Below are 14,415 nucleotides of genomic sequence, written 5' to 3' on the forward strand. Positions count from 1 at the left end.
AAGCAAAGGAACTTGCAAGCTATATTTCTCTGTGTGTGTGTTCGCGCATGTAAATGTATATATAAAGATATATATATGTATGTACGTATATATATATATATGTGTGTGTGTGTGTGTGTGTGTGTGTGTGTGTGTGTGTGTGTGTGTGTGTGTGTGTGTGTGTGTGTGTGTGTGTGTGTATGTAAGAAAGAGATAGATATAGAAAGAGAGCAGAGGGTGAAATGTGAAAGCGAGACAAAGAGACGTGGGAGTCGAAGTGTGCGAGAGAAGCTTTACGAAACGTTGGTATTATCATAATAATGGCCGAACCCATCATCCTTCTCCCGTCTGCTTTTTGGTTCTCCCTCTACCCTTCTTCCCTTTAAAAGTAGCTACGAGCTCTAATAGCGCCTCACAGCCTATACTATACATTTACAAATTTAAAATGATAATTTTCCCGCGGGTGTGGCGAGCCAAGATGATTTGCGCCCTTTTCGAGAGAGAGAGAGAGAGAGAGAGAGAGAGAGAGAGAGAGAGAGAGAGAGAGAGAGAGAGAGAGAGAGAGAGAGAAAGAAAGAGAATACGAGAGAGGGAGGAAGAAAGAGTTGCTAACGCTTTTCAAGCTCCCACAGTAAATGTGTTTGATGTTACGTTAACTCCGTTACAATATTAAATGGAATGGAAAATAAATTCTTATATATTTTAGGGTATCATATTTTTAGGGAGATACGTTCTCCCTAAAGTTGAAGTATATTTTTGGAAGTAATTGTTGATAATTATTTCGTTGATTAAATTTTTTTAAGATCCTCTTTCTGTTCGAAAGTATCTAATGCGATGTTGATAAGTGTAGATTCCTGTAAGTTGTTGTCTTCGATACTATACGTCAATGATCAGCCATTGCCACAAACTTCAGAGACGTCTAGCGGCGAAACTAACTAACTTCATACGAATCTATTTCTCCCATGGTTAATTCTATTTATTCTTTTTTCTTTTTTTTATTTCTTTGTATGAAGCAAAAAAGAAAATAAATAAAACGATTTTAATGTTTATCTTAAAATAACATCATTAATCAAGAGAACATTAGAATGCTAGAAGGAAGGAAAGAATAAAATTGGTATATGTACGTGTATAGAATTAAACGATATAACCTAAATAAAACTTACCAATAATTCCCAATCAGTGTCGTTTACAAGAACAAGAATTCCTGGTCGTCTGAAAGATCAAATTATAACTTTCAATTTTAATTGTCAGTAATTCACATCGCTACGATTCATTTTTGAACATTATAGACACTTATATTTTCCCGCGTTCGCCCGCCAAATGAATTCGCGACGCTACCTGTCGGAATAAAATGGTACTACAAAAGCTAGTTGCCATGATGAAAATGTGAACGTGTCATTGTACATAGAGCAAAGGAAGGTGAGTGAAATTGGAAGGAAGCCGCGTGGATTATTACATTTTTTTCTGCATGTGATTATTCTGATTGAAAGAGCATCTACGAGATTGAATTATTGATGAGAAATATTTTTTGTTTTGTTTCTTTCTTTTTCGTCATTTTCTTGTTTCTTTTATTTTTTTTTTTTTTTTTTTTTTTTTTATTTCTTTTTCTTGTAAAAACGTCAAAAAGAAAAAAAAGGAAAGTTTTGGAAACAAAAATTACGAATAATAGATTTTATTAAACGTTACTTACACGGTATCCTCTTGCATAAATAGTTCCAGTCGTTCCTTCAAGAGGTTATCTTTTATCCAATGTAATAAACGTTTCAATTTCCCTACGAAATATCACATTATCATTATTCAAGAAGATTTATATAACAAAGAGAGATTTTATTATACACTTACATTCGCCAGCAGGTAAGTTAACCTCGTGTTTTTTCTTCTTATCGAACAACGATTCGGCTCCACCTCTGTAAAAACAATGTAAATGAACTGTGTATATAAGTTGCCGTTGGTGAAATGTTATAACTGTCATTTCGTATTAAAAACACTCGGATAATTTTTTATATATTTCTAATGACATTTACCCAAACTCAATCGTTATTGATAGAGATTTATTTTCGGAAGGCATTTTTTTTTTTCTTCGATTTCCTATTTCCTTTCTTTTCTTTATTTTCTCAATAATCCGCACACTTTCCAGTAGCACGCTTCCGTAAACACACAAGCGCGCACGCATGCGGCATTCTAATCTGAACAAGAGGAACGTTCCTTATTTTCAGAATTTGGACGACAGTACTGTCTGATCGCCGTATTTAATTTTAATTTTATTGATATTATTAATATTATTTAATTAAAAAAAAAACAAAAATAACTTTTTATTCAATGATATACATATATTAAATATTATAAAAATTTATGAATTAATTTTTATTATATACATGTGAATGTATATTCTTAAAATTGAATTTCCTGTCTTTCACAAAAGATATTTAAGATAATACTTTGATATAAATCGAAGGAATATCGTAAAATACGTTGACTACGTTTATCAAAATTATTACAATTTTCCAAAAATATACATATATATGTATCTATGTATACTTTTGAGAATAATTATTAAATTGTTTAAATAATGATCAATTTTCATCGTACAGCCCTGTATGTAAACGCGGTTTGTTAGTTCCGTTAGAGGCGCTTGACATGTAAATATTCTCGTCGGTTCTTAATAATATTCATAAAATGATAAAGCTTAAAAGAGTGCTGTAGTAAAGTTAATAATCATATCGTTGTGTACGTGTGTTTTTTCTTTTTTAATAGAAAACGACAAGATAGAATAAAAATAATTCTTTTTAAAATTATATAAATTGAAAGGGATTTTACGTATTATATATACACACACTTTTATATATATATATATATATATACATACATACATACATATGTACATAAGTTTTACACACGTTTAGACTCGCTCTGAAAGGAGGTGAGTTTAAAATGGCGGACGGCGCAATAGACTTTAATATCTCCAATACGAATTATTTGGATCCTATTGAGAAATATTGTAAAAGTGTGCCTAATACTGTCTTATCTCCTGATGGTTAATAACAATCAACTTTAAAAATATTGATATAACGGTACTAACGAACATTAATTAACTTTAGACATGTCGAAACAGAAAGAACATATTTTGAGCGACATCGAGATGAGCAATCAAACGGAGAAAGAAGAATCAATTGAGAATCACTCGAAAAGCGTGGAAGTTATGGTAATGGCACATTCTGAAACACCAATGTTAGAAGACGAAGAAATGCCGACGTACATTAGTGTTTCAACGTCCTCTAAATGCGAAGATTCAGATATCAGTAATGCAAAGCATCATGAGGAAGAATCACCTACAAAGGAACAATCTCGTAGTCCTTGTACAAGTGAACGAGAAGGCCCTGCTAGTGTTTATGTTCTCTCGTCCGAAGAAGAAACAAATTACGAGGAATATTATAGAGATTACGGCGAGAGAGATTATGGCGATAGCGATGGTAATCCAAATAATATTTTATATATTCTTTGAATATTTTTTTTATTTATATTTTATATCTTATATTTATTGTTAATATTTAACACATTGTATCTAGATATGGATGATATAGAAAATGATAATGACAATGGAATGTTAGATGATGACGATGAAGATGAGGTAGAAAATGTACCAGAATATGGATATAATGATGAGGAATATGATGATAATTGGTTGGAAACTGCGTCAGATTGTTTAGGGATTAAAAGTAAATTGAAAAAGAGATATAGAGATAAAAGTCTCTCTTTGCAAGATTTAACCATTTTTCAAAACAATGCTTGCGATTCAGAATTGGGAAAAAGAAACAGGTTGAGTATTTAAAAATATTATTAAAGTGCTTTGTAAAATATTATGTATTACAAAAGTTCAATTTTTTTTTTTCCTCTTTTTTTTCTTTCCTTTTTTTTCTTTTTTTTTTTTTCCTTTATAGATACAAACATATAGAGAGCAAAGTAAAAAATTACATTAATGATATAAAAGAGCAAAATAAATTTTCTTCGCAAAGACGTTTACAAGATCAACAAGCATTTACAGGAGAGCATATAAAAGATAGAAATTGTGCAGATGGAACAGGTAAAATATTATATATATATATATATATATATATATATATATATATATAAAATAATATTTAAAGAATAGAAATCTAATCTATTCCATACATTGTCTAGGTATTGACGTGGAACAAATAAAAGATATAAAAACAAATAAAGTTATAAAGGACTATGCAGAAAGAGCTATTAAAGATTTAGAAATTGAAGAGTCGTATACAAATAAAAATCTATATATGGCTCCAATAACGGAAAATGGTGAAGCAGAAGAAGAGGAAGAAGAGGAGGAAGTTGTCATTGATAAACATAAACAAGATACGAAGTCTGCTGCCATAGATATGGGAGATAAAGAATTTTTAACTTCTGGAAAAAAAAATGGAAAACGTAATGGTTCAGTCCAAATCAATATACTTAATCATAACTACAATCAATTTCCTGTTCAAAAAAATCTAAAATTCACAGATGAACAACCTTTGGTTAATGGACATCGACGACAATTAAGTCTATTCAATCTTCGCTCGTTAAGTTACGATGAATACATGCAGAATAATACGAACGTCACTCAAGATGAGCAGTTAAACAAAGATATGAATATTGAACAAAATGAAAATAATGATATTCAAGCTTACAGTGATGTTGATGTTATAAATACCATTGAAGCTGACAATAGTAATGCAGCCTGTTCATTAAAAATAGAAAATGTGAAGAGCATTAGGGTAATGAACGAAGAATCAAAAGACAATACAGAAACGAAATTAGAAAAAATAAATGAGGATACCGGTAAAAGTAATTTGGAAACCATGCAAATAACATTATTGAAGAATCAACTCGATCAAAAAACTATTCAATTTAATAACTTAAGAAATGCGTATCAAAACACTCTGGCAGAAAATTTAAAGATGAAACAAGAATTGGAAGAATTAAAAATGTCTCTCACAAAACACAATAAAGAAAATCGAACTTGTGAAACAAAAGTAGTAGCGGTACAAACTGACGTAGCGATAATTACGGAATCAGTAATAGAAAATAAAGAAATTACTGATATTAAAGAAAATTCTAACAAAATATCTGGAAGTAGTATTACATCTGCATTGAGCTCTATAAATCAATGGACGGATAGTGCAGGTAGTTCTGGTATATCTATTAAACCACCAGATCTAGGTACGGTATTAAATTCAGAGGATAGTTTAGTGATGACAGATGATACACCTAGAAAAATAAATCGTCCTTTGTCACGAGCATTTGTCACATCTTCCAGAATATTACAAACACTTTCAAATATAACACAAGGTAAATCAAAGTCTGATATAAGATCTACTTCTAACAATAGTAATAATCGTTCTGTTAAAAGACCAAGTGGAAGTGATGAAAGTGAAACCGTCAAGGAAAATGATGGTTCAATAATAGCTGGTTCTAATACCTTCACAATAAAATCACCGCTCAATACGAAAAAGAGGAAAGCCACTGAAATGCTTGGAAATTCAATATTTTTGCAACCATTGAAAATACCACATACTGCAGAAATAAAAAAAAAATCAAGTACGACTACGTCTGATTTCAATATAGATTTCAAAACACCAGATAATTACAGTGATACAAAATTAGATACACAAAAGAATAGAATAAATAATGTAAGTCGTTCGGCTAGTCCTACAAACGTAGAAAATAAAAATGATAAAACAGAAGACATTGAAAATGAAGAAAGTAATGTAAAATGTTTTGTATATCAAGAAGATGAAAATATTGATGATCGAAGTATTTTGATACAGGCAGAAATACCTAATAATAACGATCAAGAAACAACAAATATAAATTGTATACGTGAATGCGGTCCATATCTGCTTGGTAATGTAGAAGTACGTATGTCCGAAGTAAATGGTACGATCAACATTTGGGGCAAAGAGGCAAGTATATAAGTATATGTATATATATACTCTTGAACTTTTTTACTTTTTGAATAACTGCAAAGATTAATCTAATCATTTATTTGAATGTGATTTCTACAGATAAGTGAAACATCAATAGCCGAAAAAGAAGAAGATTTAGAAGTATCAACAAAATCACCTTACATTAATAAAAAATGTATTTGTTTGCAAAACACAGTTACACCACATAGAAAGTTCAATGGTAGTCAAATGGTATGTTCAACGAACAAAAAAGTAAAGTTACCACCTAAGTGTAATGAAGGACATAATTCGCATCAATACTTGAATGTACCAACTAGATCAGATGAAAAAGTATATGTAGATAACTTATTGAGTCCAAGCGCTTCTGCTGCTTCGTGTGAAAAATGTATTTTATTGAACCAACAAAAAGAATGTTCCATACACAAACGACATACTAATCTACATGAAAAATCACATTCCTGTTGTTTACATCATATAGAGCATTTAGAAAGAGATTATAAATATGTATGTGATTGTGAAAGACTAAAACATATTAATGATAGTCCTAATTGTGTTAAAGAAGGATTTTGCACAGAAAAGAAGTTCCCATTTAGAAATACGCCAAATTCTAGGAAGGATTTGTACGAATATATAAATCCAACAGTCGATGCCAAAGAAGTGATATGTAAGCATCGAACTACGTGTCGTCGATCTTCTTTACATAATACAGAGGCGAATTTTCAGAATGATATGAAATGCTGTAACACGATTAGAGAAACATCACACACGTGTAAATCAACGTTAGGATGTATGGGTAATCACGATAGCGGTGTTGAACATTTTTATAACCATAGTCCAATTGGTAACAACGATGACCTGTTAATCCCAGAAAGAAGCTCCTGCGAAACACCTGAAGTAAGAAAAATCAAATATTTTCCATAAACAAATATATTTGTGTATATATATATATATACACAATATGTGTACACATGTGTGTTTTTTTTTTTTTTTTTTTTTTTTTTTTTTTTTTTTTTTTTTTTTTTTAATATCGTAATCGATCATATATGGAAATAAATAAACTAAACCATTCATTACATTACTCAGATTAGACAAAGAAGATCCAGCGGTAAGAAAGTGAGAGGAATTTTAATGGATCTTTTAAAAAGTTGTGGAGATCATCGCAATGGGAGTACAAGTTCAAGTAAAAGATGTTCCAATGGAAAAGAGGCATCAAATTCGGTTAATTCCTCACCATTAAACAACGTCACATCTTGTAACTCGCCAGATGCTGCTTGTTCAAATTTGCAGCAATCTAATGGAAGGTAAATTATTTATAAATTATATTTATACATATATATATATATATATATATATATGTATAAATATAATTTATATGTATAATATATATATATTTGACTTTGTGTGAATTCAATTGTTAAATAAATAAATAAAAAATAATAATATTTTCTTTACCTGCAGATGTTGTCACGCGTATACACGACGTATCGAATCTCAACTGGAAGAATTTCGTATGGAAATGGAACGAGTACGTTCGCGTTCCGATGCTATACTAAATTTACTCAATATGCTTCATTCTGTTGAAATGAACTGATACAGTTTAAACAACATTAGATATACGTGCCCTTTCCTTTGTACATAATATTTTTTCTTTCTTATTTCATGATTCGTCTTATTTTATATATGACCATTCTTTTTTTTCCCCCTCCATCGTCTAACTTCATCGATAATAAAAAGAAAATGCATTGTCGATTTATTGAATAAATATACATGGTTCGAAAACCGACTTATAAAATGCTTTCTTTTTTTTTTCTTTTTTCTTTTTTTTTTTTTTCTTTTTTCACAAATCCATTACTACCACCAATCCTTTAAGTGATAAACCTGTTACCTTAAATTTCTTCAAAATTTGACGGATCTTTCGAATACGAATGAGTCCCACGATAATTTAAAAAAAAAATTTATATCTCATAATAAAGTAGTAAAATGTAAGCTCTGTTAATAAATACTGTTAAAAGTATTAAAGAGCATGTAAAAATGCTAAAAATATATAATAAGTTAATTTTAATAATTGCAGTCGCAAGAATCGTATCCAGTACCAAGCGCACCATCCCCTGGTAAACCAACCGGACTCTCTCCTTGTCCTTTAAAAATATTACTGTACGAAGTTTTTAGATAATTCACATGTCCTTGTAATGATCTGATACGACCTTGAGCTTGTTCAAAAGCTTCATTTAGATTATTTATCTGACTCTGCATCTTTTGCCTAATCTGTAATAATGTTAGAATAAAAATGTTTTATTACAATGAATTTACCTGATTAAAATGGATTCATGGAAAGAGAATTACCTCGTCTCTATCCTTCTGTGCTGCTCTAGCTGTTGCTCTACACTGAGCCAATTGTCTTTCCATTTCAGCTATTTGACCTTGCATTGTCCGTCTAACTGTTTCGCATCTTTCTTTAGTACGTGCTACCTGTCTTGCACTGTCTTCTCTCACCTTCAAGAAATTATCGTAAATATCAAAGAAAATAATATTAGTAAATATTAATAATTATCAATATCTACTAATACGGATATTTTCAAATTGTTATTTGAATATGTACTTGTTCGAGCATTGCAGTTAATTGAGTAATTTCATGCATCTTTTCGTCCATGCGTTTTTTCAATTGTGCCTCGTGTTCTTCGAATCGAGCAAGTGTATTTTTCATACGTTCATTGTCGTGTCTTAATTCAGCATTTTTCTTTTCTAACTCATCGAATCGTCCCGTACCATGTCCTCTTTCGTCCTAAAATAAATATCAAACGATTTAATATCATTCATTTTAATCGATCAATCGAATGTTTAAACTTACTTGTAATGCTTGATGCTCGTTACGTAATACATCCAATTGACTTTGTAACGTTTGAATCTTATCCTTACATCCTAAAAGTTCACGTGAAAGATCTTCGCAATTACGCTCGGCTACTAATCTCATTTGTTGAGCTTCTTGAAGTTTCATTTGAGTTTGTTTCAAGATATCCGGCAATGGAGCGAGTTCAGCGAGTTTTTCTTGGAATTGATTCTATTTCAATCAATCAGACGATGTAATTAATATTAATCGATATTATTTCATAATGAATAATAAATGAGAATGAACGTACTTTAACTCTTCCAATTTCTAACGTTACATTTTCATTCATTCGAGCATTATCCATTTCCATGAGATCGAGTTGCCGGCGTTGTTCTTCCACCTGTTGCTGAGCCTTCAAATAGTTTCGTTATTTTTAAATTCATCGATTCGATCAAAAAAAGAAAAGAATACGAAAATAAAATACAATTCGATCGAGAACGTACTTGTAAATATTTATTACGATAATCCTCTAATTGTGCAGCTTGATCTTGAATTAATGATCGAAGTTCTTCCAATTCGTCCTGCGCTTTTCTAAAACGTTCTTTGGCCATTAATAAGGCTTGCTCTTGCTCTACCATTTGCTCTTTTTTTCCTAATTTGCAAATTTAAAAATAGTAAATTTGTATGAAGGAGCAGAGAAATTTGTTTAGAAAACGAATACCTTCGAATTTCTCTCTTTCGGCTTCTAAAGATTTCAAACGTTCTTGCGTATCTATCAATTTTATTTCCATCCTCTCCTTTTCATCCCTTGAGTCTCGAACTTCTTGTTTCAATTTTTCCGTATCAGTACGTAAACAAGATACCTCGCATAATTTATTTTTATAATCATCTTGAAGACGTGCGTATTGTTCTCGCAAATCACGTAATTGTTGTTGAGGACAAGTGCTTGCACCCTGACGAAAGGGGAGGGGGGACGAGGAAAGATAAGTAAAACGAACTACATCAAAAATACCTAAAATCTCAAGTGATCTCAAATCTGGCCAAATGATCCTTACCATAGGTGCCATTATACAGGGCCCAGTACACATAGCAGACGTGGATTGTTGACTGATCTGCGCCTGACCAAAAACGAGCGTAAATGTCTTCAGAGCTGTGAGTTAATTTATTTATATCGAACATTATGATTACTCACAAACTTACTGTTAGACATAATAATGTTTGTAAAATGTTACAATGGAAAAGAAATTCTGAAAATACCTTTGGAATAGGTATGGGTGAAATCGTTCCATTTCCAGATGGTGGAATCGTGGGAGGTAATTGATTATTTGGAATATAATTTGATATCATCGAAGATTGAAGGCCTTGTGAAAGACCACCGCAAGATGGTGGTGCAGGACAACAAGCACATGGTGCACAGGGTCCGGAACATTTAAGCAACTTGCGTTGTTGCTCGAGTTGTTGACGTTCTCGTTGAACATTTGCTAGTTCTATCTGCATATTTCGTACTTCACACTCCATACTACCTAATTGTTGAGCCTATAGATGAATAAAAACTTATTGTAAAAATTAAAACAGAGGATAATATCAGGATGGAAAATGAAAAAAATATCATTGAATATTAAACAAAAGTACCAATTGTTTGGTATTGTTCCCATAAATAGCAAATTTATTTTCTAATTCAGCCGGGCAAACACCTCTTGGTGTCGGCTCAGGACATGGTTTTGTACAAACTGTAGGACTACGGAAACACATCTCTTCGATTTGCGATGAACTTCTACTCAATATACAATTGCCTGTTCTCGATGCACCACCTGCTAATCTCGATGAGCCTAATACATTAAAAGTAAGTTCGAAAATTTTTCATTATTCTATTATATTTATTTCTTAAAGAAAAAATAAGATCTGATAAAGTATTCTTACCACAATCGTTTGAAGTTTGATTGCTATATGGGTTTACTAAAAAAAAAAAAAACAATTAGTAATTTAAAGTAAATTAGTAATTTATAGATCTTTCGTAAGACATATATAAAGGGGTAAAAAAAAAAGTAGGATTTATAAATATATGTATATATATATATATATTTTTTTTTTTTACCGCATACAGAGGTAGGTGACTGAACGGGACTGTCGCATGGGACACAATATTTGCACTGGCAACAACCGTGATCTTGAAGCGAGGAAGTTACTTGGGAATATGCTGGCAAAGGTGAGACCACTGGCGGTGAACAAGATGATCTACGTTCTGGACATGTGTAACAGCAAGTAGAAGTAGTGACACGTTGATTTAAACAAGCCAATCGACGATTTAATTCCGTATTCTCCTTCATTATTAAACGTATTTCAGCTTGCAAACCGCATACCTTCCGTTGAAGACACTCCACAGCTGTATCTTTCTCCAATAGTGCTTCTTCCAATTTGTATCTATAAATTTAATCGCGACAAAAATAGGCGACGCTCGTTCCTTATCAATGGCATATATTCGAATCACACGTTGCACGTTATAAATAGGATGTATTCATTTTCAATCAGGTTGTCATAAAGTTGTAAATGACTGTATCGTGCTCGTCGAGCTTAAAAATTACATCTTGCGACATTCGTTAGGCAAAAACATTGATAGCTCGTTGTCACGGTGATTAATTGACGTTTTTATCATTTCTTTGTTTAACATTCGATTGTTTCGATGTAACTTAATGTATCTATATTTTGTAAAATCAGTAATACAATTAATCTTTACAAACATACTTTCCACCCTCAAGTTGTGCATTCTCTTTAACTAATTTCTCTTGCATTGTCAATGACTCGGTCAATTTTCCTGTTAAATTTTGCAAACATTCTTTCTTTCCTCCTCGATCACCATCAGCTATCACGATTTTTGGCATTTCGTCTTCTGTGTAACCGCAAACGATTACTCTTGGAAGCCTTTATAAATATATATATATATATATAAAAAAAAATAATATATATATATAATAAAAAAAAGAAATTATATAAATAAATAATATAGAATATTATTTTAATTTCACTTACTTATCTTCTTGATACTCCGGTTGAGGTAAATCAAAATGATCATCTGTTACCGGCGATATTGGCGGCTTAAGTTTTCCTTTAATATCATCAACTTTTTCAGCCGGTAAAATTTCAATCTCTTCTCCAGCACCCTGTATACATGAAATATGTATTTCTAAATCGCTCGAAAAGATCTCTACGTTTAAAGTGAAGATCAATAAAATATCGTAGGAAGTCAAGGTAGTGCAGCTAAGTATTCTCCCCGCAAAATAAATCCAGAAGATATTTCAAAGGAGAATATTCGAAAAATCATGCGAAATTTTAATGAAATTATATATATAGAAATTTCATACAAACGTAATATTCGTCAACTAGCCAGAATATCCTTATAGGATTTATCACATGTTAAGAAAAGAAAAAGATCAATAAAAGATCTTACCTCTATTGATCTTGTATGAGGATAAGGTAACAAACCGAACATTCTTGAAAATGTTTCGCTAGTAGGATCAGTTAATCCTAATAATCTCTGTAATTTCCGTGTCATTTGTTCAAACTCAGCTAATTTCAACATTAAATCTTCTTGCTTCTTTTGAATCAGTATTGTATCATCATCTGTCAATTCTTTTTTCTACATAAAGAAAAATATGGTAAAAAAGGGAGAGAAAGAAAGAGAGAGAGAGAGAGAGAGAGAAAGTTATAATATATAATACTATAGGATTAAAAAAAAAAAATGACATTTACATTGGTAAGCTCAATCATTTCTTCTTTTAATTTTTTTATCTCGCCTGCGACTATATTACATCTTTCATCGGCTATTTTTAACTCTTCCATCACAGATTCTTCCGTTAAGGGTGAAGAACTTAACATGGATTCTCGGCGTCTACCAACTTTGACGGGTATACCTATTTTATATAATGAAATGAGAAAAAAAATCTCTTTTTTCTACTATTTGTTTGGAAGAAAAAAAAGAAAAAGAATTAAAAAAATAAATAAATTTAACGCACCTTCGCCAGCACCGGATGGTATTGGATAAGGAGGTGGAACAAATTGGTCATCCATCTCTTTCAATGTTTCTTCCTCCGTGTCATCTAACGTTTCTTCAAGGTTCTTCTCTTCTTCTTGCAATTCTTCGTCCGCCATTTTTTTGTTTATCTGATTTTCCTGCGCGACAGTATTACTGCAAGGAAAAAAAAATAAATAAATAAATAAAAACGTATTGTTGCAATACCAATGATCTCAATGAAATTGTTCAAAATTGTTCATTTTCTCTTACTTCAATGAATCCTTCTCGTTTAAATGATTTATTAATTTTATTGGATTTACGTTTGGCTCTTCACTTTTTTCTAACGTATTATACGGAAAACTATTTTCTTCGTCGATTTTCTAAAAAGAAATTTGAATGAATACTACATTGTCTTGAATGTTTAAGTATATATATATATATAATAATAATAATAATAATAATAATAATAATAATAATAATAATAAAAATAAAAAAATAAAAAAGTCATACCTGTTTTGAAATATTTGGGAATACTTTCGGATATAATTCAGTAGTTTTTACAATCGAATCTCCCGCCAAATGTTTCCCGCCCTTAAGATTATGCCTTTCAAAGACGATATGTTCTTTATAATGCTGAATCTGAACTAAATTTAATTTCGATAGATATAATGGTTTTTTTATATCAAATAAAGATTCTAAAGATGCAAATGCATCCCTTTTTATAAATAGAACGTCTCCGTGCTCCCCATTATTCTTCTGAAGTTTTCCACGTTGCAAACGTCGGCGTTTGATATCAAACAATTTTTTATTATTTTTTCCAGAAAGAATATCAGATCCGTGAAGGAAAACGGATGTTGTGGAATTTTTTGGAGAATGTAATTGATTGAGTCCATACAGTCGTCGCGTCTGAAATTAATTATTTAAGTCTCATTTTTTTTTCTTTTTTTTCTTTTATATAATATAAAAATAATTTAATATATTTAATATTTAAAGTAGATAATTTAAAAAAGTAATTTTTAATTATAAAGTTTAACGTCAATAAAGACTGAATAATCCCGTTTTTTTTTTTTTTACGTCCATTATAATGTAATAAAAATAAATATACGCGTTTATTACTTCGTATATTAATTTTTACCTTCATTCTTTTACCTTCGTAACAACACCGTTCTTCGCGCAACTTCTTTGATCTCTTGATCGTTAATATTTAAGAAAAAAGAAAAAAAGAAAAAGTATTTATCGTGTAGATTTTCGTTTCTGTTTTTTTGGCGAAGATTCAGTGTTGATATCAAATAGCGGCGAACAATTTTCAATGTCTTTTAATCGAGGCTGAAAAAAATTATTTTCTATTATTAATTAATTTCGTAATATTATATTGTCGGGGGAAAAAAAAAAAATTAGACGTCACTCACTTTTAGAGAAACTCTATTTGACAAAAATATAAACACGTTACGATCATCTTTTATCTGCCAATAATTTCATTCGATTAAAAATGTATCACTTGAATGCAGTTATTGTAACTATGGTGCAAGTATTTATCTTGTATATTATTTACACAAATATACATTTATATATAAGAAAAATTATATAATCATTATTAAAATATGTAATATAGTATATATAATAAAATATTTATG

The 14,415-nt window shown here is 30.7% G+C and overlaps 3 protein-coding genes across 10 annotated transcripts in view; 1 reads left to right on the top strand and 2 right to left on the bottom strand.

Annotated features, from left to right (window-relative positions):
* The window catches only part of Urm1 (Ubiquitin-related modifier 1), a 10,770-nt gene extending 8,619 nt beyond the window's left edge, over positions 1-2,151 (bottom strand). For 5 of the 6 annotated variants that reach the window (XM_035873059.2, XM_085661678.1, XM_085661677.1 and 2 more), the window contains exons 1-4: positions 2,004-2,151; positions 1,822-1,886; positions 1,670-1,751; positions 1,143-1,191 (exon numbers count right to left, since the gene is read on the bottom strand). In XM_035873059.2, the coding sequence (XP_035728952.1) occupies positions 1,143-1,191; positions 1,670-1,751; positions 1,822-1,886; positions 2,004-2,047 (240 nt within the window). In that variant the 5' untranslated portion in view covers positions 2,048-2,151. Of the gene's footprint in view, positions 1-619; positions 1,068-1,142; positions 1,192-1,669; positions 1,752-1,821; positions 1,887-2,003 lie in introns of those variants that run through there. The other variant, XM_085661679.1, reaches the window with a different exon arrangement.
* A 738-nt stretch (positions 2,152-2,889) lies between these two features.
* On the top strand, positions 2,890-7,677 carry LOC118444614 (uncharacterized). Of its 3 annotated transcripts, none has more exons than XM_035873036.2 (8): positions 2,890-3,013; positions 3,078-3,449; positions 3,546-3,795; positions 3,918-4,060; positions 4,159-5,942; positions 6,045-6,839; positions 7,029-7,246; positions 7,404-7,677. In XM_035873036.2, the coding sequence occupies exons 1-8, from the start codon at positions 2,911-2,913 to the stop codon at positions 7,534-7,536; spliced, it is 3,798 nt and encodes a 1,265-aa protein (XP_035728929.2). In that variant the 5' UTR covers positions 2,890-2,910; the 3' UTR covers positions 7,537-7,677. The 3 variants fall into 3 exon arrangements, with proteins under 3 accessions (XP_035728929.2, XP_035728930.2, XP_085517798.1); XM_085661672.1 differs by having other exon boundaries at positions 2,892-2,983; XM_035873037.2 differs by lacking the exons at positions 7,029-7,246; positions 7,404-7,677 and having other exon boundaries at positions 6,045-6,609; positions 6,669-6,810.
* A 99-nt stretch (positions 7,678-7,776) lies between these two features.
* Positions 7,777-14,310, bottom strand: LOC118444615 (uncharacterized). The gene is made up of 21 exons (XM_085661673.1): positions 14,191-14,310; positions 13,917-14,107; positions 13,292-13,687; positions 13,052-13,161; positions 12,783-12,955; positions 12,520-12,680; positions 12,218-12,406; positions 11,800-11,930; positions 11,515-11,691; positions 10,868-11,193; positions 10,693-10,728; positions 10,405-10,601; positions 10,030-10,308; positions 9,828-9,890; positions 9,494-9,725; positions 9,276-9,424; positions 9,083-9,184; positions 8,794-9,003; positions 8,545-8,727; positions 8,289-8,438; positions 7,777-8,210 (listed from the first exon to the last, which is right to left on the bottom strand). Exons 2-21 carry the CDS (start codon positions 13,920-13,922, stop codon positions 8,004-8,006), a joined length of 3,477 nt encoding a protein of 1,158 aa, XP_085517799.1. The 5' UTR covers positions 13,923-14,107; positions 14,191-14,310; the 3' UTR covers positions 7,777-8,003.
* Between the last annotated feature and the right edge of the window lie 105 nt (positions 14,311-14,415).

The sequence above is a fragment of the Vespa mandarinia genome, chromosome 15 (assembly GCF_050613455.1).
Source record: "Vespa mandarinia isolate Hongniang chromosome 15, ASM5061345v1, whole genome shotgun sequence".
Lineage (NCBI taxonomy): Eukaryota > Metazoa > Arthropoda > Insecta > Hymenoptera > Vespidae > Vespa > Vespa mandarinia.